Genomic DNA, 25,035 nt, shown 5'->3' on the forward strand with positions numbered 1-25,035 from the left:
TCCATCAGTCCCTATACCAGTTCCAAACCGAACAATCCATTGTCCTCACCCACCTAATCCTTCACCTACACATCAACTCAGCCAATGAACACACCCGTCAACTCCTATCCTTAATAAAAGTCCTCAATCTTTCCTCTCCCACATCCACACCGGCTATTCAGAGCATCCTCCTCCAGGCCAACCGCAAATTAGAGCAGCATGCCACCCTTCACCTAAAAAACCTATCCAATCTCCTGGTTTCCCACCTCCGGAAAGGCAACTCACTCACCCTTCACAACCTTTCCAGCAAACCTCAACCACCTCTCATTGCACACAAACCCAGTCTCTCCCATCTACTCAGTCTTCCACTTCCAGCTCCACTCCCTCCAAAACCTCAAAATTCCAAGCAACACAATCTGGCACCACAACACCCTAACTCAGTAGTTAACCTTTCCTCCAAACCTCTCTCCCAATCTGAAACCTCTGTCCTATCCAAAGGCCTCACCTTCAGCCCCACTCCCAGATTCAACCAAACAGCCCTCGTCAAAGATTTACTGTCCTACACTCGTACTCTCTGCTGGAAGTATCACTTTGCCACGAAGAAAAATGATCCTAATCCTACCCCTAATGATCCAACTCCCCAAGACACTATCCAAATTGAACCCTGCCTGGAACAGTTCCGTCCTCCGTCACAGCGGGACCCACCTCCTCTTCCTCAAAATCACCATCTCCAAACCTTCCAGGAATTTCTGACTTCCAGCCTTGCCTCTCAATCCTTCTTAAAAAACCTTAATCCTACTCCCAACATCACCACTGCTGAAGCCCAGGCTATCCGTGATCTGAAGGCTGACCGGTCCATCATCATTCTTCCGGCGGACAAGGGTTCCACGACCGTGGTACTTGATCGTCGGGAGTATGTGGCTGAGGGACTGCGTCAGCTTTCAGACAACACCACATACAAAGTTTGCCAAGGTAATCCCATTCCTGATGTCCAGGCGGAGCTTCAGGGAATCCTCAGAACCTTAGGCCCCCTACAAAACCTTCCACCTGACTCCATCAACCTCCTGACCCCACCGACACCCCGCACCCCTACCTTCTACCTTCTTCCTAAAATTCACAAACCCAATCATCCTGGCCGTCCCATTGTAGCTGGTTACCAAGCCCCCACAGAACGTATCTCTGCCTACGTAGATCAACACCTTCAACCCATTACGTGCAGTCTCCCATCCTTCATCAAAGACACCAACCACTTTCTCGAACGCCTGGAATCCTTACCCAATCCGTTACCCCCAGAAACCATCCTTGTAACCATTGATGCCACTTCCTTATACACAAATATCCCGCACGTCCAGGGCCTCGCTGCGATGGAGCACTTCCTTTCACGCCGATCACCTGCCACCCTACCTAAAACCTCTTTCCTCATTACCTTAGCCAGCTTCATCCTGACCCACAACTTCTTCACTTTTGAAGGCCAGACATACCAGCAATTAAAGGGAACAGCCATGGGTACCAGGATGGCCCCTTCGTACGCCAACCTATTCATGGGTCGCTTAGAGGAAGCCTTCTTGGTTACCCAGGCCTGCCAACCCAAAGTTTGGTACAGATTTATTGATGACATCTTCATGATCTGGACTCACAGTGAAGAAGAACTCCAGAATTTCCTCTCCAACCTCAACTCCTTTGGTTCCATCAGATTCACCTGGTCCTACTCCAAATCCCATGCCACTTTCCTTGATGTTGACCTCCACCTGTCCAATGGCCAACTTCACACGTCCGTCCACATCAAACCCACCAACAAGCAACAGTACCTCCATTACGACAGCTGCCACCCATTCCACATCAAACGGTCCCTTCCCTACAGCCTAGGTCTTCGTGGCAAACGAATCTGCTCCAGTCCGGAATCCCTGAAGCATTACACCAACAACCTGACAACAGCTTTCGCATCCCGCAACTACCCTCCCGACCTGGTACAGAAGCAAATAACCAGAGCAACTTCCTCATCCTCTCAAACCCAGAACCTCCCACAGAAGAACCACAAAAGTGCCCCACTTGTGACAGGATACTTTCCGGGACTGGATCAGATTCTGAATGTGGCTCTCCAGCAGGGATACGACTTCCTAAAATCCTGCCCAGAAATGAGATCCATCCTTCATGAAATCCTCCCCACTCCACCAAGAGTGTCTTTCCGCCGTCCACCTAACCTTCGTAACCTCTTAGTTCATCCCTATGAAATCCCCAAACCACCTTCCCTACCCTCTGGCTCCTACCCTTGTAACCGCCCCCGGTGTAAAACCTGTCCCATGCACCCTCCCACCACCACCTACTCCAGTCCTGTAACCCGGAAGGTGTACACGATCAAAGGCAGAGCCACGTGTGAAAGCACCCACGTGATCTACCAACTGACCTGCCTACACTGTGACGCATTCTATGTGGGAATGACCAGCAACAAACTGTCCATTCGCATGAATGGACACAGGCAGACAGTGTTTGTTGGTAATGAGGATCACCCTGTGGCTAAACATGCCTTGGTGCACGGCCAGCACATCTTGGCACAGTGTTACACCGTCCGGGTTATCTGGATACTTCCCACTAACACCAACCTATCCGAACTCCGGAGATGGGAACTTGCTCTTCAATATATCCTCTCTTCCCGTTATCCACCAGGCCTCAATCTCCGCTAATTTCAAGTTGCCGCCACTCATACCTCACCTGTCATTCAACAACATCTTTGCCTCTGCACTTCTGCCTCGACTGACATCTCTGCCCAAACTCTTTGTCTTTAAATATGTCTGCTTGTGTCTGTATATGTGTGGATGGATATGTGTGTGTGTGCGAGTGTATACCCGTCCTTTTTTCCCCCTAAGGTAAGTCTTTCCGCTCCCGGGATTGGAATGACTCCTTACCCTCTCCCTTAAAACCCACATCCTTTCGTCTTTCCCTCTCCTTCCCTCTTTCCTGATGAGGCAACAGTTTGTTGCGAAAGCTTGAATTTTGTGTGTATGTTTGTGTTTGTTTGTGCGTCTGTCGACCTGCCAGCACTTTCATTTGGTAAGTCACATCATCTTTGTTTTTAGATATATATTTCCTACGTGGAATGTTTCCCTCTATTATAACCATATCATTAATTTGAACCCAACAATTACGTTTGTTATTGTCGCTGTTGCATCTCGAAATCTTTCCTGTCGTCTTATTTTCTCTTTCTGCGTTTACCAGTAGTCTCACTTTCTATTCACCTTCCCTTTTTACCGTAATACAATTTTATCCCGCCTATATATACTCTATAATACGTAACCCACTTCCAAACCATAACCAAAAAATTTTTATTTTGCGCTTTCAACAATACCGCTAACCGTTTCTAGTTCAATAACAGCTGCCTTCACGTATTAAACAACCATTTCGGCTAGTTCTAATAACTTTTACTTTATTTCCACTTCCGTTTTTCGTACATCACTGATCATTTTTAGCCGCTCTCCACCGGTTTTAACGTCATTATTTACAATTGTTAGCCCCATTTTCGTAATCTTTCACCACAACACCACGCCTTTTAATACATTTACACGTTTTTTCGAAATTTTCCCGAATTTCTCCGTCCTTTAACGTGTTTTAGCGGCAACACAACCACCTAACCTTCATGCACATCGCTGTCTACCAACCCAAGTTCACCACAGGATCAACTTAACCAACACTTTTTCGCATTTTTTCATACCAGATCTCCAGTTATTTTCTAGTTCACCCTTATCTCTCCCCATATATTTTTATCTTTCATTTTCATTTCAACCTCATGTTACACTTTCCACCTTCTAATACCATGTCACCCTCACAACACCCCCACAACGACCCCATTAAGTTTTATTTACATTCCCTCCGCAAACATGCCTTCACCCTAGCCAGATTACGCTCACATATTTTATTTTCTCAGGCTTGTCTGACATTTGGCATAACCCCCAAAGGCCTCACACTTAAAGTTCCCATCTCTGGCTGCAACCCTTCTTTCCATCAGTCCCTATACCAGTTCCAAACCGAACAATCCATTGTCCTCACCCACCTAATCCTTCACCTACACATCAACTCAGCCAATGAACACACCCGTCAACTCCTATCCTTAATAAAAGTCCTCAATCTTTCCTCTCCCACATCCACACCGGCTATTCAGAGCATCCTCCTCCAGGCCAACCGCAAATTAGAGCAGCATGCCACCCTTCACCTAAAAAACCTATCCAATCTCCTGGTTTCCCACCTCCGGAAAGGCAACTCACTCACCCTTCACAACCTTTCCAGCAAACCTCAACCACCTCTCATTGCACACAAACCCAGTCTCTCCCATCTACTCAGTCTTCCACTTCCAGCTCCACTCCCTCCAAAACCTCAAAATTCCAAGCAACACAATCTGGCACCACAACACCCTAACTCAGTAGTTAACCTTTCCTCCAAACCTCTCTCCCAATCTGAAACCTCTGTCCTATCCAAAGGCCTCACCTTCAGCCCCACTCCCAGATTCAACCAAACAGCCCTCGTCAAAGATTTACTGTCCTACACTCGTACTCTCTGCTGGAAGTATCACTTTGCCACGAAGAAAAATGATCCTAATCCTACCCCTAATGATCCAACTCCCCAAGACACTATCCAAATTGAACCCTGCCTGGAACAGTTCCGTCCTCCGTCACAGCGGGACCCACCTCCTCTTCCTCAAAATCACCATCTCCAAACCTTCCAGGAATTTCTGACTTCCAGCCTTGCCTCTCAATCCTTCTTAAAAAACCTTAATCCTACTCCCAACATCACCACTGCTGAAGCCCAGGCTATCCGTGATCTGAAGGCTGACCGGTCCATCATCATTCTTCCGGCGGACAAGGGTTCCACGACCGTGGTACTTGATCGTCGGGAGTATGTGGCTGAGGGACTGCGTCAGCTTTCAGACAACACCACATACAAAGTTTGCCAAGGTAATCCCATTCCTGATGTCCAGGCGGAGCTTCAGGGAATCCTCAGAACCTTAGGCCCCCTACAAAACCTTTCACCTGACTCCATCAACCTCCTGACCCCACCGACACCCCGCACCCCTACCTTCTACCTTCTTCCTAAAATTCACAAACCCAATCATCCTGGCCGTCCCATTGTAGCTGGTTACCAAGCCCCCACAGAACGTATCTCTGCCTACGTAGATCAACACCTTCAACCCATTACGTGCAGTCTCCCATCCTTCATCAAAGACACCAACCACTTTCTCGAACGCCTGGAATCCTTACCCAATCCGTTACCCCCAGAAACCATCCTTGTAACCATTGATGCCACTTCCTTATACACAAATATCCCGCACGTCCAGGGCCTCGCTGCGATGGAGCACTTCCTTTCACGCCGATCACCTGCCACCCTACCTAAAACCTCTTTCCTCATTACCTTAGCCAGCTTCATCCTGACCCACAACTTCTTCACTTTTGAAGGCCAGACATACCAGCAATTAAAGGGAACAGCCATGGGTACCAGGATGGCCCCTTCGTACGCCAACCTATTCATGGGTTGCTTAGAGGAAGCCTTCTTGGTTACCCAGGCCTGCCAACCCAAAGTTTGGTACAGATTTATTGATGACATCTTCATGATCTGGACTCACAGTGAAGAAGAACTCCAGAATTTCCTCTCCAACCTCAACTCCTTTGGTTCCATCAGATTCACCTGGTCCTACTCCAAATCCCATGCCACTTTCCTTGATGTTGACCTCCACCTGTCCAATGGCCAACTTCACACGTCCGTCCACATCAAACCCACCAACAAGCAACAGTACCTCCATTACGACAGCTGCCACCCATTCCACATCAAACGGTCCCTTCCCTACAGCCTAGGTCTTCGTGGCAAACGAATCTGCTCCAGTCCGGAATCCCTGAAGCATTACACCAACAACCTGACAACAGCTTTCGCATCCCGCAACTACCCTCCCGACCTGGTACAGAAGCAAATAACCAGAGCAACTTCCTCATCCTCTCAAACCCAGAACCTCCCACAGAAGAACCACAAAAGTGCCCCACTTGTGACAGGATACTTTCCGGGACTGGATCAGATTCTGAATGTGGCTCTCCAGCAGGGATACGACTTCCTAAAATCCTGCCCAGAAATGAGATCCATCCTTCATGAAATCCTCCCCACTCCACCAAGAGTGTCTTTCCGCCGTCCACCTAACCTTCGTAACCTCTTAGTTCATCCCTATGAAATCCCCAAACCACCTTCCCTACCCTCTGGCTCCTACCCTTGTAACCGCCCCCGGTGTAAAACCTGTCCCATGCACCCTCCCACCACCACCTACTCCAGTCCTGTAACCCGGAAGGTGTACACGATCAAAGGCAGAGCCACGTGTGAAAGCACCCACGTGATCTACCAACTGACCTGCCTACACTGTGACGCATTCTATGTGGGAATGACCAGCAACAAACTGTCCATTCGCATGAATGGACACAGGCAGACAGTGTTTGTTGGTAATGAGGATCACCCTGTGGCTAAACATGCCTTGGTGCACGGCCAGCACATCTTGGCACAGTGTTACACCGTCCGGGTTATCTGGATACTTCCCACTAACACCAACCTATCCGAACTCCGGAGATGGGAACTTGCTCTTCAATATATCCTCTCTTCCCGTTATCCACCAGGCCTCAATCTCCGCTAATTTCAAGTTGCCGCCACTCATACCTCACCTGTCATTCAACAACATCTTTGCCTCTGCACTTCTGCCTCGACTGACATCTCTGCCCAAACTCTTTGTCTTTAAATATGTCTGCTTGTGTCTGTATATGTGTGGATGGATATGTGTGTGTGTGCGAGTGTATACCCGTCCTTTTTTCCCCCTAAGGTAAGTCTTTCCGCTCCCGGGATTGGAATGACTCCTTACCCTCTCCCTTAAAACCCACATCCTTTCGTCTTTCCCTCTCCTTCCCTCTTTCCTGATGAGGCAACAGTTTGTTGCGAAAGCTTGAATTTTGTGTGTATGTTTGTGTTTGTTTGTGTGTCTGTCGACCTGCCAGCACTTTCATTTGGTAAGTCACATCATCTTTGTTTTTAGATATATATTTCCTACGTGGAATGTTTCCCTCTATTATAACCATATCATTAATTTGAACCCAACAATTACGTTTGTTATTGTCGCTGTTGCATCTCGAAATCTTTCCTGTCGTCTTATTTTCTCTTTCTGCGTTTACCAGTAGTCTCACTTTCTATTCACCTTCCCTTTTTACCGTAATACAATTTTATCCCGCCTATATATACTCTATAATACGTAACCCACTTCCAAACCATAACCAAAAAATTTTTATTTTGCGCTTTCAACAATACCGCTAACCGTTTCTAGTTCAATAACAGCTGCCTTCACGTATTAAACAACCATTTCGGCTAGTTCTAATAACTTTTACTTTATTTCCACTTCCGTTTTTCGTACATCACTGATCATTTTTAGCCGCTCTCCACCGGTTTTAACGTCATTATTTACAATTGTTAGCCCCATTTTCGTAATCTTTCACCACAACACCACGCCTTTTAATACATTTACACGTTTTTTCGAAATTTTCCCGAATTTCTCCGTCCTTTAACGTGTTTTAGCGGCAACACAACCACCTAACCTTCATGCACATCGCTGTCTACCAACCCAAGTTCACCACAGGATCAACTTAACCAACACTTTTTCGCATTTTTTCATACCAGATCTCCAGTTATTTTCTAGTTCACCCTTATCTCTCCCCATATATTTTTATCTTTCATTTTCATTTCAACCTCATGTTACACTTTCCACCTTCTAATACCATGTCACCCTCACAACACCCCCACAACGACCCCATTAAGTTTTATTTACATTCCCTCCGCAAACATGCCTTCACCCTAGCCAGATTACGCTCACATATTTTATTTTCTCAGGCTTGTCTGACATTTGGCATAACCCCCAAAGGCCTCACACTTAAAGTTCCCATCTCTGGCTGCAACCCTTCTTTCCATCAGTCCCTATACCAGTTCCAAACCGAACAATCCATTGTCCTCACCCACCTAATCCTTCACCTACACATCAACTCAGCCAATGAACACACCCGTCAACTCCTATCCTTAATAAAAGTCCTCAATCTTTCCTCTCCCACATCCACACCGGCTATTCAGAGCATCCTCCTCCAGGCCAACCGCAAATTAGAGCAGCATGCCACCCTTCACCTAAAAAACCTATCCAATCTCCTGGTTTCCCACCTCCGGAAAGGCAACTCACTCACCCTTCACAACCTTTCCAGCAAACCTCAACCACCTCTCATTGCACACAAACCCAGTCTCTCCCATCTACTCAGTCTTCCACTTCCAGCTCCACTCCCTCCAAAACCTCAAAATTCCAAGCAACACAATCTGGCACCACAACACCCTAACTCAGTAGTTAACCTTTCCTCCAAACCTCTCTCCCAATCTGAAACCTCTGTCCTATCCAAAGGCCTCACCTTCAGCCCCACTCCCAGATTCAACCAAACAGCCCTCGTCAAAGATTTACTGTCCTACACTCGTACTCTCTGCTGGAAGTATCACTTTGCCACGAAGAAAAATGATCCTAATCCTACCCCTAATGATCCAACTCCCCAAGACACTATCCAAATTGAACCCTGCCTGGAACAGTTCCGTCCTCCGTCACAGCGGGACCCACCTCCTCTTCCTCAAAATCACCATCTCCAAACCTTCCAGGAATTTCTGACTTCCAGCCTTGCCTCTCAATCCTTCTTAAAAAACCTTAATCCTACTCCCAACATCACCACTGCTGAAGCCCAGGCTATCCGTGATCTGAAGGCTGACCGGTCCATCATCATTCTTCCGGCGGACAAGGGTTCCACGACCGTGGTACTTGATCGTCGGGAGTATGTGGCTGAGGGACTGCGTCAGCTTTCAGACAACACCACATACAAAGTTTGCCAAGGTAATCCCATTCCTGATGTCCAGGCGGAGCTTCAGGGAATCCTCAGAACCTTAGGCCCCCTACAAAACCTTTCACCTGACTCCATCAACCTCCTGACCCCACCGACACCCCGCACCCCTACCTTCTACCTTCTTCCTAAAATTCACAAACCCAATCATCCTGGCCGTCCCATTGTAGCTGGTTACCAAGCCCCCACAGAACGTATCTCTGCCTACGTAGATCAACACCTTCAACCCATTACGTGCAGTCTCCCATCCTTCATCAAAGACACCAACCACTTTCTCGAACGCCTGGAATCCTTACCCAATCCGTTACCCCCAGAAACCATCCTTGTAACCATTGATGCCACTTCCTTATACACAAATATCCCGCACGTCCAGGGCCTCGCTGCGATGGAGCACTTCCTTTCACGCCGATCACCTGCCACCCTACCTAAAACCTCTTTCCTCATTACCTTAGCCAGCTTCATCCTGACCCACAACTTCTTCACTTTTGAAGGCCAGACATACCAGCAATTAAAGGGAACAGCCATGGGTACCAGGATGGCCCCTTCGTACGCCAACCTATTCATGGGTTGCTTAGAGGAAGCCTTCTTGGTTACCCAGGCCTGCCAACCCAAAGTTTGGTACAGATTTATTGATGACATCTTCATGATCTGGACTCACAGTGAAGAAGAACTCCAGAATTTCCTCTCCAACCTCAACTCCTTTGGTTCCATCAGATTCACCTGGTCCTACTCCAAATCCCATGCCACTTTCCTTGATGTTGACCTCCACCTGTCCAATGGCCAACTTCACACGTCCGTCCACATCAAACCCACCAACAAGCAACAGTACCTCCATTACGACAGCTGCCACCCATTCCACATCAAACGGTCCCTTCCCTACAGCCTAGGTCTTCGTGGCAAACGAATCTGCTCCAGTCCGGAATCCCTGAAGCATTACACCAACAACCTGACAACAGCTTTCGCATCCCGCAACTACCCTCCCGACCTGGTACAGAAGCAAATAACCAGAGCAACTTCCTCATCCTCTCAAACCCAGAACCTCCCACAGAAGAACCACAAAAGTGCCCCACTTGTGACAGGATACTTTCCGGGACTGGATCAGATTCTGAATGTGGCTCTCCAGCAGGGATACGACTTCCTAAAATCCTGCCCAGAAATGAGATCCATCCTTCATGAAATCCTCCCCACTCCACCAAGAGTGTCTTTCCGCCGTCCACCTAACCTTCGTAACCTCTTAGTTCATCCCTATGAAATCCCCAAACCACCTTCCCTACCCTCTGGCTCCTACCCTTGTAACCGCCCCCGGTGTAAAACCTGTCCCATGCACCCTCCCACCACCACCTACTCCAGTCCTGTAACCCGGAAGGTGTACACGATCAAAGGCAGAGCCACGTGTGAAAGCACCCACGTGATCTACCAACTGACCTGCCTACACTGTGACGCATTCTATGTGGGAATGACCAGCAACAAACTGTCCATTCGCATGAATGGACACAGGCAGACAGTGTTTGTTGGTAATGAGGATCACCCTGTGGCTAAACATGCCTTGGTGCACGGCCAGCACATCTTGGCACAGTGTTACACCGTCCGGGTTATCTGGATACTTCCCACTAACACCAACCTATCCGAACTCCGGAGATGGGAACTTGCTCTTCAATATATCCTCTCTTCCCGTTATCCACCAGGCCTCAATCTCCGCTAATTTCAAGTTGCCGCCACTCATACCTCACCTGTCATTCAACAACATCTTTGCCTCTGCACTTCTGCCTCGACTGACATCTCTGCCCAAACTCTTTGTCTTTAAATATGTCTGCTTGTGTCTGTATATGTGTGGATGGATATGTGTGTGTGTGCGAGTGTATACCCGTCCTTTTTTCCCCCTAAGGTAAGTCTTTCCGCTCCCGGGATTGGAATGACTCCTTACCCTCTCCCTTAAAACCCACATCCTTTCGTCTTTCCCTCTCCTTCCCTCTTTCCTGATGAGGCAACAGTTTGTTGCGAAAGCTTGAATTTTGTGTGTATGTTTGTGTTTGTTTGTGTGTCTGTCGACCTGCCAGCACTTTCATTTGGTAAGTCACATCATCTTTGTTTTTAGATATATATTTCCTACGTGGAATGTTTCCCTCTATTATAACCATATCATTAATTTGAACCCAACAATTACGTTTGTTATTGTCGCTGTTGCATCTCGAAATCTTTCCTGTCGTCTTATTTTCTCTTTCTGCGTTTACCAGTAGTCTCACTTTCTATTCACCTTCCCTTTTTACCGTAATACAATTTTATCCCGCCTATATATACTCTATAATACGTAACCCACTTCCAAACCATAACCAAAAAATTTTTATTTTGCGCTTTCAACAATACCGCTAACCGTTTCTAGTTCAATAACAGCTGCCTTCACGTATTAAACAACCATTTCGGCTAGTTCTAATAACTTTTACTTTATTTCCACTTCCGTTTTTCGTACATCACTGATCATTTTTAGCCGCTCTCCACCGGTTTTAACGTCATTATTTACAATTGTTAGCCCCATTTTCGTAATCTTTCACCACAACACCACGCCTTTTAATACATTTACACGTTTTTTCGAAATTTTCCCGAATTTCTCCGTCCTTTAACGTGTTTTAGCGGCAACACAACCACCTAACCTTCATGCACATCGCTGTCTACCAACCCAAGTTCACCACAGGATCAACTTAACCAACACTTTTTCGCATTTTTTCATACCAGATCTCCAGTTATTTTCTAGTTCACCCTTATCTCTCCCCATATATTTTTATCTTTCATTTTCATTTCAACCTCATGTTACACTTTCCACCTTCTAATACCATGTCACCCTCACAACACCCCCACAACGACCCCATTAAGTTTTATTTACATTCCCTCCGCAAACATGCCTTCACCCTAGCCAGATTACGCTCACATATTTTATTTTCTCAGGCTTGTCTGACATTTGGCATAACCCCCAAAGGCCTCACACTTAAAGTTCCCATCTCTGGCTGCAACCCTTCTTTCCATCAGTCCCTATACCAGTTCCAAACCGAACAATCCATTGTCCTCACCCACCTAATCCTTCACCTACACATCAACTCAGCCAATGAACACACCCGTCAACTCCTATCCTTAATAAAAGTCCTCAATCTTTCCTCTCCCACATCCACACCGGCTATTCAGAGCATCCTCCTCCAGGCCAACCGCAAATTAGAGCAGCATGCCACCCTTCACCTAAAAAAACTATCCAATCTCCTGGTTTCCCACCTCCGGAAAGGCAACTCACTCACCCTTCACAACCTTTCCAGCAAACCTCAACCACCTCTCATTGCACACAAACCCAGTCTCTCCCATCTACTCAGTCTCCCACTTCCAGCTCCACTCCCTCCAAAACCTCAAAATTCCAAGCAACACAATCTGGCACCACAACACCCTAACTCAGTAGTTAACCTTTCCTCCAAACCTCTCTCCCAATCTGAAACCTCTGTCCTATCCAAAGGCCTCACCTTCAGCCCCACTCCCAGATTCAACCAAACAGCCCTCGTCAAAGATTTACTGTCCTACACTCGTACTCTCTGCTGGAAGTATCACTTTGCCATGAAGAAAAATGATCCTAATCCTACCCCTAATGATCCAACTCCCCAAGACACTATCCAAATTGAACCCTGCCTGGAACAGTTCCGTCCTCCGTCACAGCGGGACCCACCTCCTCTTCCTCAAAATCACCCTCTCCAAACCTTCCAGGAATTTCTGACTTCCAGCCTTGCCTCTCAATCCTTCTTAAAAAACCTTAATCCTACTCCCAACATCACCACTGCTGAAGCCCAGGCTATCCGTGATCTGAAGGCTGACCGGTCCATCATCATTCTTCCGGCGGACAATGGTTCCACGACCGTGGTACTTGATCGTCGGGAGTATGTGGCTGAGGGACTGCGTCAGCTTTCAGACAACACCACATACAAAGTTTGCCAAGGTAATCCCATTCCTGATGTCCAGGCGGAGCTTCAGGGAATCCTCAGAACCTTAGGCCCCCTACAAAACCTTTCACCTGACTCCATCAACCTCCTGACCCCACCGACACCCCGCACCCCTACCTTCTTCCTAAAACTCACAAACCCAATCATCCTGGCCGTCCCATTGTAGCTGGTTACCAAGCCCCCACAGAACGTATCTCTGCCTACGTAGATCAACACCTTCAACCCATTACGTGCAGTCTCCCATCCTTCATCAAAGACACCAACCACTTTCTCGAACGCCTGGAATCCTTACCCAATCCGTTACCCCCAGAAACCATCCTTGTAACCATTGATGCCACTTCCTTATACACAAATATCCCGCACGTCCAGGGCCTCGCTGCGATGGAGCACTTCCTTTCACGCCGATCACCTGCCACCCTACCTAAAACCTCTTTCCTCATTACCTTAGCCAGCTTCATCCTGACCCACAACTTCTTCACTTTTGAAGGCCAGACATACCAGCAATTAAAGGGAACAGCCATGGGTACCAGGATGGCCCCTTCGTACGCCAACCTATTCATGGGTTGCTTAGAGGAAGCCTTCTTGGTTACCCAGGCCTGCCAACCCAAAGTTTGGTACAGATTTATTGATGACATCTTCATGATCTGGACTCACAGTGAAGAAGAACTCCAGAATTTCCTCTCCAACCTCAACTCCTTTGGTTCCATCAGATTCACCTGGTCCTACTCCAAATCCCATGCCACTTTCCTTGATGTTGACCTCCACCTGTCCAATGGCCAACTTCACACGTCCGTCCACATCAAACCCACCAACAAGCAACAGTACCTCCATTACGACAGCTGCCACCCATTCCACATCAAACGGTCCCTTCCCTACAGCCTAGGTCTTCGTGGCAAACGAATCTGCTCCAGTCCGGAATCCCTGAAGCATTACACCAACAACCTGACAACAGCTTTCGCATCCCGCAACTACCCTCCCGACCTGGTACAGAAGCAAATAACCAGAGCAACTTCCTCATCCTCTCAAACCCAGAACCTCCCACAGAAGAACCACAAAAGTGCCCCACTTGTGACAGGATACTTTCCGGGACTGGATCAGATTCTGAATGTGGCTCTCCAGCAGGGATACGACTTCCTAAAATCCTGCCCAGAAATGAGATCCATCCTTCATGAAATCCTCCCCACTCCACCAAGAGTGTCTTTCCGCCGTCCACCTAACCTTCGTAACCTCTTAGTTCATCCCTATGAAATCCCCAAACCACCTTCCCTACCCTCTGGCTCCTACCCTTGTAACCGCCCCCGGTGTAAAACCTGTCCCATGCACCCTCCCACCACCACCTACTCCAGTCCTGTAACCCGGAAGGTGTACACGATCAAAGGCAGAGCCACGTGTGAAAGCACCCACGTGATCTACCAACTGACCTGCCTACACTGTGACGCATTCTATGTGGGAATGACCAGCAACAAACTGTCCATTCGCATGAATGGACACAGGCAGACAGTGTTTGTTGGTAATGAGGATCACCCTGTGGCTAAACATGCCTTGGTGCACGGCCAGCACATCTTGGCACAGTGTTACACCGTCCGGGTTATCTGGATACTTCCCACTAACACCAACCTATCCGAACTCCGGAGATGGGAACTTGCTCTTCAATATATCCTCTCTTCCCGTTATCCACCAGGCCTCAATCTCCGCTAATTTCAAGTTGCCGCCACTCATACCTCACCTGTCATTCAACAACATCTTTGCCTCTGCACTTCTGCCTCGACTGACATCTCTGCCCAAACTCTTTGTCTTTAAATATGTCTGCTTGTGTCTGTATATGTGTGGATGGATATGTGTGTGTGTGCGAGTGTATACCCGTCCTTTTTTCCCCCTAAGGTAAGTCTTTCCGCTCCCGGGATTGGAATGACTCCTTACCCTCTCCCTTAAAACCCACATCCTTTCGTCTTTCCCTCTCCTTCCCTCTTTCCTGATGAGGCAACAGTTTGTTGCGAAAGCTTGAATTTTGTGTGTATGTTTGTGTTTGTTTGTGTGTCTGTCGACCTGCCAGCACTTTCATTTGGTAAGTCACATCATCTTTGTTTTTAGATATATATTTCCTACGTGGAATGTTTCCCTCTATTATAACCATATCATTAATTTGAACCCAACAATTACGTTTGTTATTGTCGCTGTTGCATCTCGAAATCTTTCCTGTCGTCTTATTTTCTCTTTCTGCGTTTACCAGTAGTCTCACTTTCTATTCACCTTCCCTTTTTACCGTAATACAATTTTATCCCGCCTATATATACTCTATAATACGTAACCCACTTCCAAACCATAACCAAAAAATTTTTATTTTGCGCTTTCAACAATACCGCTAACCGTTTCTAGTTCAATAACAGCTGCCTTCACGTATTAAACAACCATTTCGGCTAGTTCTAATAACTTTTACTTTATTTCCACTTCCGTTTTTCGTACATCACTGATCATTTTTAGCCGCTCTCCACCGGTTTTAACGTCATTATTTACAATTGTTAGCCCCATTTTCGTAATCTTTCACCACAACACCACGCCTTTTAATACATTTACACGTTTTTTTGAAATTTTCCCGAATTTCTCCGTCCTTTAACGTGTTTTAGCGGCAACACAACCACCTAACCTTCATGCACATCGCTGTCTACCAACCCAAGTTCACCACAGGATCAACTTAACCAACACTTTTTCGCATTTTTTCATACCAGATCTCCAGTTATTTTCTAGTTCACCCTTATCTCTCCCCATATATTTTTATCTTTCATTTTCATTTCAACCTCATGTTACACTTTCCACCTTCTAATACCATGTCACCCTCACAACACCCCCACAACGACCCCATTAAGTTTTATTTACATTCCCTCCGCAAACATGCCTTCACCCTAGCCAGATTACGCTCACATATTTTATTTTCTCAGGCTTGTCTGACATTTGGCATAACCCCCAAAGGCCTCACACTTAAAGTTCCCATCTCTGGCTGCAACCCTTCTTTCCATCAGTCCCTATACCAGTTCCAAACCGAACAATCCATTGTCCTCACCCACCTAATCCTTCACCTACACATCAACTCAGCCAATGAACACACCCGTCAACTCCTATCCTTAATAAAAGTCCTCAATCTTTCCTCTCCCACATCCACACCGGCTATTCAGAGCATCCTCCTCCAGGCCAACCGCAAATTAGAGCAGCATGCCACCCTTCACCTAAAAAAACTATCCAATCTCCTGGTTTCCCACCTCCGGAAAGGCAACTCACTCACCCTTCACAACCTTTCCAGCAAACCTCAACCACCTCTCATTGCACACAAACCCAGTCTCTCCCATCTACTCAGTCTCCCACTTCCAGCTCCACTCCCTCCAAAACCTCAAAATTCCAAGCAACACAATCTGGCACCACAACACCCTAACTCAGTAGTTAACCTTTCCTCCAAACCTCTCTCCCAATCTGAAACCTCTGTCCTATCCAAAGGCCTCACCTTCAGCCCCACTCCCAGATTCAACCAAACAGCCCTCGTCAAAGATTTACTGTCCTACACTCGTACTCTCTGCTGGAAGTATCACTTTGCCATGAAGAAAAATGATCCTAATCCTACCCCTAATGATCCAACTCCCCAAGACACTATCCAAATTGAACCCTGCCTGGAACAGTTCCGTCCTCCGTCACAGCGGGACCCACCTCCTCTTCCTCAAAATCACCCTCTCCAAACCTTCCAGGAATTTCTGACTTCCAGCCTTGCCTCTCAATCCTTCTTAAAAAACCTTAATCCTACTCCCAACATCACCACTGCTGAAGCCCAGGCTATCCGTGATCTGAAGGCTGACCGGTCCATCATCATTCTTCCGGCGGACAATGGTTCCACGACCGTGGTACTTGATCGTCGGGAGTATGTGGCTGAGGGACTGCGTCAGCTTTCAGACAACACCACATACAAAGTTTGCCAAGGTAATCCCATTCCTGATGTCCAGGCGGAGCTTCAGGGAATCCTCAGAACCTTAGGCCCCCTACAAAACCTTCCACCTGACTCCATCAACCTCCTGACCCCACCGACACCCCGCACCCCTACCTTCTTCCTAAAATTCACAAACCCAATCATCCTGGCCGTCCCATTGTAGCTGGTTACCAAGCCCCCACAGAACGTATCTCTGCCTACGTAGATCAACACCTTCAACCCATTACGTGCAGTCTCCCATCCTTCATCAAAGACACCAACCACTTTCTCGAACGCCTGGAATCCTTACCCAATCCGTTACCCCCAGAAACCATCCTTGTAACCATTGATGCCACTTCCTTATACACAAATATCCCGCACGTCCAGGGCCTCGCTGCGATGGAGCACTTCCTTTCACGCCGATCACCTGCCACCCTACCTAAAACCTCTTTCCTCATTACCTTAGCCAGCTTCATCCTGACCCACAACTTCTTCACTTTTGAAGGCCAGACATACCAGCAATTAAAGGGAACAGCCATGGGTACCAGGATGGCCCCTTCGTACGCCAACCTATTCATGGGTTGCTTAGAGGAAGCCTTCTTGGTTACCCAGGCCTGCCAACCCAAAGTTTGGTACAGATTTATTGATGACATCTTCATGATCTGGACTCACAGTGAAGAAGAACTCCAGAATTTCCTCTCCAACCTCAACTCCTTTGGTTCCATCAGATTCACCTGGTCCTACTCCAAATCCCATGCCACTTTCCTTGATGTTGACCTCCACCTGTCCAATGGCCAACTTCACACGTCCGTCCACATCAAACCCACCAACAAGCAACAGTACCTCCATTACGACAGCTGCCACCCATTCCACATCAAACGGTCCCTTCCCTACAGCCTAGGTCTTCGTGGCAAACGAATCTGCTCCAGTCCGGAATCCCTGAAGCATTACACCAACAACCTGACAACAGCTTTCGCATCCCGCAACTACCCTCCCGACCTGGTACAGAAGCAAATAACCAGAGCAACTTCCTCATCCTCTCAAACCCAGAACCTCCCACAGAAGAACCACAAAAGTGCCCCACTTGTGACAGGATACTTTCCGGGACTGGATCAGATTCTGAATGTGGCTCTCCAGCAGGGATACGACTTCCTAAAATCCTGCCCAGAAATGAGATCCATCCTTCATGAAATCCTCCCCACTCCACCAAGAGTGTCTTTCCGCCGTCCACCTAACCTTCGTAACCTCTTAGTTCATCCCTATGAAATCCCCAAACCACCTTCCCTACCCTCTGGCTCCTACCCTTGTAACCGCCCCCGGTGTAAAACCTGTCCCATGCACCCTCCCACCACCACCTACTCCAGTCCTGTAACCCGGAAGCTGTACACGATCAAAGGCAGAGCCACGTGTGAAAGCACCCACGTGATCTACCAACTGACCTGCCTACACTGTGACGCATTCTATGTGGGAATGACCAGCAACAAACTGTCCATTCGCATGAATGGACACAGGCAGACAGTGTTTGTTGGTAATGAGGATCACCCTGTGGCTAAACATGCCTTGGTGCACGGCCAGCACATCTTGGCACAGTGTTACACCGTCCGGGTTATCTGGATACTTCCCACTAACACCAACCTATCCGAACTCCGGAGATGGGAACTTGCTCTTCAATATATCCTCTCTTCCCGTTATCCACCAGGCCTCAATCTCCGCTAATTTCAAGTTGCCGCCACTCATACCTCACCTGTCATTCAACAACATCTTTGCCTCTGCACTTCTGCCTCGACTGACATCTCTGCCCAAACTCTTTGTCTTTAAATATGTCTGCTTGTGTCTGTATATGTGTGGATGGATATGTGTGTGTGTGCGAGTGTATACCCGTCCTTTTTTCCCCCTAAGGTAAGTCTTTCCGCTCCCGGGATTGGAATGACTCCTTACCCTCTCCCTTAAAACCCACATCCTTTCGTCTTTCCCTCTCCTTCCCTCTTTCCTGATGAGGCAACAGTTTGTTGCGAAAGCTTGAATTTTGTGTGTATGTTTGTGTTTGTTTGTGTGTCTGTCGACCTGCCAGCACTTTCATTTGGTAAGTCACATCATCTTTGTTTTTAGATATATATTTCCTACGTGGAATGTTTCCCTCTATTAAACTATTTGCGTATTTTTCGGCATAGTGGTGAAGGAAATCTTGAAAATGAGTCTCAATCATTAATTTTTATTAATTAATAAGGGAAATATGCAAACAGCCTTGCCGCAGTGGTTAACACCGGTTCCTGTCAGATCACAGAAGTTAAGGACTGTCGGGCTTGGCTAGCACTTGGATGGGTCACCGTCCAAGGCTGCCAGGTGCTGTTGACTAGCAGGTTGCACTCAGCCCTTGTGAGGCCAATTGAGGAGCTACTTGACTGAGAAGCAGTGGCACCTGTCACAAAAATGACATCAGGCAGGAGAGCAGTGTGCTGACCACATGCCCCTGTGTATCTGCATCCGGCGACACCTAAGGGCTGAGGATGACAAGGCGCCTAGTCTGTGCCGCTGGGCCTTCAGGGCCTGTTTGAAGGGTGTTTATTTGTTTTAATAAGGGAGATATGGCATACTGACAAAAAAAAGACCTGAGAAATAATATATATGATAATAAAATATCCAAGTTACAATCTAAAATTTCAACTTGAACAGGTGTGTTACATATCAAAATTATTATGCAGTGTGACCTGGTGAAGAATGAAGCTGATAGTAATTAAGAGACATAAAGAAAGATTTAAAACAGCTCAAAGATTTTACACAGTAGGTGTTGACTGAGGTACATAGACAGATCACAATACTATTATCAGACTAAATCTTTTAGAACAGCAGAAAGACTCAGCTATAACTAAGGTTGCAGGCTCTACTGTTACAACATGGGAGGAGTGCATTAGTGATTTAACTGAACAAAAAGTCAGGAGGAAAAGACTGAATCATTTGTTGGCACAACTCATTTGTCAGCTGAAACAGACAGGACAGATGCGGAATTCCAGAGGGTTTGTTTACTTGGGACATATAAGGCTGAAGCACTACATTCCTTATAGAGAAGCCTTGCTTTGGATTCAACAGCAGCAAAATTGCCTGTTAGCTTACAGGCATTATCAGCCTTCATGAGATACAAAAAGATTCAGTCTGAACAGCAATGTTCATTCATATTTATTAAAATAGTGTCGTGTCATCACTAATTCCATATGGAAAGTATGGAATTATTTAACTATACACCATGGAAATATTTACAATGCATTTTAATTCATCCTTGAAATACATGTTTATCCTGTAATACATTATAGTGTATGCTACAATATGCAGATGTCAGCAACGACATACTGATGAGAGTAAGATTACGAAGAGTGAAATATGTTTGATTTAGAACATGTTTAATGATGCATTAACTTCCAGGCTAGATAAAAATGGTATTGTGAGTTTCCATAGCAGTGTAAGTGACACTATCTTTGGGTAACCTAATATTTGTTTTCTAAAGATTAATTCAATGGTAATAAATACTATCTACAATAAGATGCTGCTAAGTCAGGTACGGTTACTGGCTAAGATAGTGAAAAGGAGCACTTGAAATGTTGACAACAGGGTAAACCAGACAGCCAGGTATGTGTTTACCGTAATTTAGGAGTAAGTTTGTCTCAAAATAACAAGTGCAGAGGAGAGAGAGATATTGAAGTTGTAAACAGGATGGTGTACCCTAATATGTACTGTATGGAAGGAATAAAGCAAATATACCAAGGAAGGAGGACCTACATCTGCGATGAAATGAAGAAACACATATGGGACATCACCACCAAGAAATATATAGCACTGAGTGTGAGAAGTGTTTCTGAGGAAAGACGTGTTATAAATGTGACTTCACAGGCTGTCCTGGCATAAGTCTTTAAAGTCTCTTCAGGTTTGCTGCTGGACCACTCAAAGACTGTTTCCACACTCGGGCTGGCTACACAAGCACATTCTGTTTTGCTGCGGGCTAGGTGTTATCAACAGTGGTAGAATAATAATGATTCTGAGACTTACTCCAATTTGTAGAAAAGAGAAACTTACTTGAGTTGTTGTGGACTGCTAAGGATAGTGAAATAGGGATTATACTGCATATGAAGAAAGTCTGAGTTTGTAAGGCAAAAACATTGAAAGCTTACAAGATAGAAGAACCATAGTATACAAAATAGTGGCTATACAGAGTGCTGAGGGTGGTGTGGAAGGAGAACAGAATTCATGAGGATTGGAAGAAAGGAATTATAGTCCCGATCTTCAAGAAAGGGGATAAAAGGAGATGTGAGAACTACAGAGGAATCACCCTGCTATGCCACTGTGGAAAAATCTATGAAAAGATCCTGGAGAAGAGAATAAGAAGCAGTATTGAAAGTAGACTGCAAGAGGAGCAGTATGGTTTCAGACCGGGAAGATCAACAACGGACCTCATTTGCGGTAAGGCAACTGCAGGAAAGGCACTATGAGTACGGGAAGGACTTAATAATGGTCTTTTTAGATATTGAGAAGGCGTATGACAGTATCTGTAGGGACAAGCTCTGGGATGTGCTGAATGCAAAAGGGATAGATGAAGAGATAACACGAAAAGTCAGAAAAATGTATGAGGGAAGTGAGAGTTGTGTGAAAGTGGGGAGGGAACGTACTGCATGGTTCAAGCTGGAAAATGGGCTGTGACAGAGAAGTGCACTTTCGCCTTTATTGTTTATTATTGTTATGGATGAAATCATACAGCAAGTATCAGATGCAATTGGAGATCATAAAATGAAAGCAGTGCTTTTTGCCGATGACCTGATGTTATGGGGAAATTGCGAGAAGGAGGTGCAAGAGCAGTTAGATGTATGGGAGGCAACGGCAGCACAATATGGAATGCATTTCTCTGCAAAGAAAAGTGAAATAATTGTCACAACAAGGAAGAAGAATAGGCCAAATGTGGATATAACTTGTGGAGGGGAAAAACTACAAGTGATAGAGAACTTCAAGTGGGGGAAGCATGATTGAAAGTAAGGGGGGAAACGCAATGGAAATAAATGAAAGGTGCAGAAAAGCAGGGCAGTTCTACAAATGCATTAGGGGGCTTATTTGGAGCAAGGAGGTGCCACAGAAATCCAAGGGAATTATATACCGAACCCACTTTGTCCCCATATTGGCATACGGAAGTGAGACATGGGTAATGCACAAAAGCGACAAAAGTAGAATACAGGCTAGTGAAATGAAGTTCCAGAGGAGCAGGCTGAGTGTAACAAGACGAGACAGATTGCGAAATGTGTATGTGAGGGAAAGACTAAAGGAGGAACCAGTACAGGACAGGATAGAAAAATCAAGACTGCAGTGGTATGGACACATGAAGAGAATGGATGAGGGAAGAATTCCAAAGAGGATGTTTGATCTGCAACTGGAGGGGAAGAGGCCCAGAGGAAGACCAAGAGATAGATGGGTGAAGGGAGTGAAGGAATGTGTGACGAGAAGAGGAGAGAACTGGACGAAGGTGGAAGAGGGGGAATGGTGGAAAGACAGAACACGATGGAGAGGCTTGTGTTCCCGACAGACCCAGCCAGTGGCTGGAAACTGTCCAAGATGATGATGATGAGTAGGTACTCAAAATCTAGCTCCACCACATAGTTAGGACGATGAAAAGGGATAAAATTAATATGTAATATATGGCTTCCTGAACTAGTTGTGTTACAGAACAAGCTGCCCATCGCAAAGAATTTTCTCTTACACTTAAGTTTGGAAAAGAGAGTTAGGAAAATGGTAATGTAGTAGACTGAAGAAAATGACTGTCGAGAAGAATTGGTAAAATGCATTATATACAAACAAAACAAAATAAATGTTTGGAGGTAAGTGTAAATATGAATTTGACTTATGTTGACGGTCTATTGTGTGCAGATGTAATCACATTGTCCTTATGGACCAATGAAATCTCATATTATAAAATTAAGAATAAGATGGAAAGGGTTAAAAAATTATAAAGTAGACAAAAACCTTTAACTTTCATTAGGTAAAGCTGTTAGATAAGATGATAAATGCACTTGCTAAAAAAGTCATGTACATGTAGCAAAGAATAAGCAACAATTTAAGTCTATGTAATGTGTAGTGAGATCTTTAGTCCAAGTGGGGGAATATGTAGCATTACATATCACGCCAGAGGAGTGATGTGTAACTGTACGTCTGTCTATTGATGAATGATGGTTGTGAACTATAAACAATATAATGATTTAAATATTTAGGAGAGTGCACCTGATGTGAATTTTTGTTATGTATTTTGCCTGTGCCAAGTATACTGATGGATAAGGAGTCCCTTCAGGGAGAGGGCACTGACTGAAATAACTGCACTAGATGAAGTACGTGCTTGGACACTGGCGTATGCTCCATGCACTGTTGCCCTAGGTTGGGAGGAGTCCCTTCAGGGAGAGGGCACTGACTGAAATAACTGCACTAGATGAAGTATGTGCTTGGACACTGGCGTATGCTCCATGCACTGTTGCCATAGGTTGGGGTGGTGCAGCAAACCACCAATGAATGGCCCCAGCATAAAAATGCTGGCAATGATTCATGAAGAAACAACAGAAAATCGAAAAATTTGATTCATGACAGTCTTCTGTCAGATTTGGAGATTATAAAATTGAGGCATTCCTGTATTAAGAAAGTCTTGTACAAGAATTTAGTGTACTGTGATCGAGGAATAAACGAAGAATGTCTTTGAAGAAACTCTTCGCATTTATTTCCAAGAATTTGATATTATATGTTAAAGCATCTGACTTCCAGCATTATTCCAGATTGCAGAGGAAAAAAAGTCTGAGAAATTTACACACTCAATTCATCAAATGAAATATTATCCAGTAATTATAGCTGTAATACTATCCACTAATTATGGTGCAGTTGCAAATAAAAACTATGATAGTCAACATACTCAATGCAAGAACATTGCATTTCGATATGAATTACCACATTAGGAACTGTGGCTTCAAATTTTTGCAGATTGATTCAGCACTTTAGCTCACTGACCATGAATGTCTTGTGCTGAATCATGCAAATTTAAAATCAGTGTTTAGACACTTTAAAACTACAATGTAATGATAAAAACTAACCACTTCTTTTCTGCTGACCTGAGGTTCTGCAGACTGCTGGTTCAGAATAGGCCACATAACAGAAGTTATTGCTGGATGCTGTCTAACTTCCAGAATGATTGGTTTCACTGAGAACGTTTTAAAATTTGCCCTTTTTATCCATTTGCTGAAGATCCCACCATCTGTTGGAAAAATCTGCAGCAGAAACGGAGAACCATACATTTATTCAGGTTAGGAAAGTTTGGTGAAAAAACATATAGTTTTACTAGCTTAGCGGCTACTGCTATGTTGCGTAGACTGTATGGCTAGCACTTTTTTCCCTTTCTTTAATCAAATTCATATGTTGTTATGCCCACTGCTTATGTGTAAATCTATACACTGTGCAAATAGTGCATCTAGTCTACGCAAACTAAGCTGCAGAAGGGTATTAAAATTTAATAAAGAAGTTCATACAAGAGTTGTACATTTTTAAGAAAATTGAATTGAATTGATGTATCAGGGCATCTACAGATTTTTAGAGGATGAAACTCATCACCTTTCCATGACTTTTACATTACATCTTTAGTTACATTCACGATCTCATGAAAATGTGTGTGATACATTGACAAAAACATTTTTCTATGAACATGATAGGTGGTTGAAATGAAAGTTGAATGTAGTCATTCTTATGTCTCTTATACTATAAGTGAGCATGAATAAAGTAACTATATATAACTTGTATAACAATGAAAAATTCAATTATTGATAATATAATGTAAATGGATAGATAAAAAATTTACTCACCATGCGACAGCATGCTAACTTTTGCAAGCTTTCAGAGCCAGTGGCTCCTTCTAGCAGAAGAGTTGAAGGGGAAAGAACAGGGGTTAAGGAAAAGGACTAGAGAGGTTTAGGGAAAGGGATACAACATAGAAAAGTCACCCACAACCCAGGGTCAGGGGAGACTTACTGGACGGGGTGACTTCCTTGTCCATACTGTCCGGTAGGTCTCCCCTGACCCGGAGTTCTTGGTGACTGTTCTGAACTGTATCCCTTTCCATAAACCTCTCTAATGCTTTACCTTAATCCATATTCCTTTCCCCTTCAACTCTTCTGCCAGAAGAAGGAACCACTGGCTCCGAAAGCTTGTAAAAGTTAAATGC

At 45.4% G+C, this 25,035-nt stretch overlaps 1 protein-coding gene across 4 annotated transcripts in view; it reads right to left on the reverse strand.

The window, feature by feature from the left end:
• Positions 1-25,035, reverse strand: part of LOC126483972 (centromere protein I-like) — a 393,190-nt gene that overhangs the window by 35,931 nt on the left and 332,224 nt on the right. For 2 of the 4 annotated variants that reach the window (XM_050107275.1, XM_050107295.1), the window contains exons 16-17: positions 23,915-24,088; positions 19,117-19,361 (exon numbers count right to left, since the gene is read on the reverse strand). In XM_050107275.1, the coding sequence (XP_049963232.1) occupies positions 19,251-19,361; positions 23,915-24,088 (285 nt within the window). In that variant the 3' untranslated portion in view covers positions 19,117-19,250. Of the gene's footprint in view, positions 1-19,116; positions 19,362-23,914; positions 24,089-25,035 lie in introns of those variants that run through there. The other 2 variants (XM_050107290.1, XM_050107282.1) reach the window with 2 other exon arrangements.

This window comes from Schistocerca serialis, chromosome 1, assembly GCF_023864345.2.
Source record: "Schistocerca serialis cubense isolate TAMUIC-IGC-003099 chromosome 1, iqSchSeri2.2, whole genome shotgun sequence".
In the NCBI taxonomy this organism is placed as follows: domain Eukaryota; kingdom Metazoa; phylum Arthropoda; class Insecta; order Orthoptera; family Acrididae; genus Schistocerca; species Schistocerca serialis.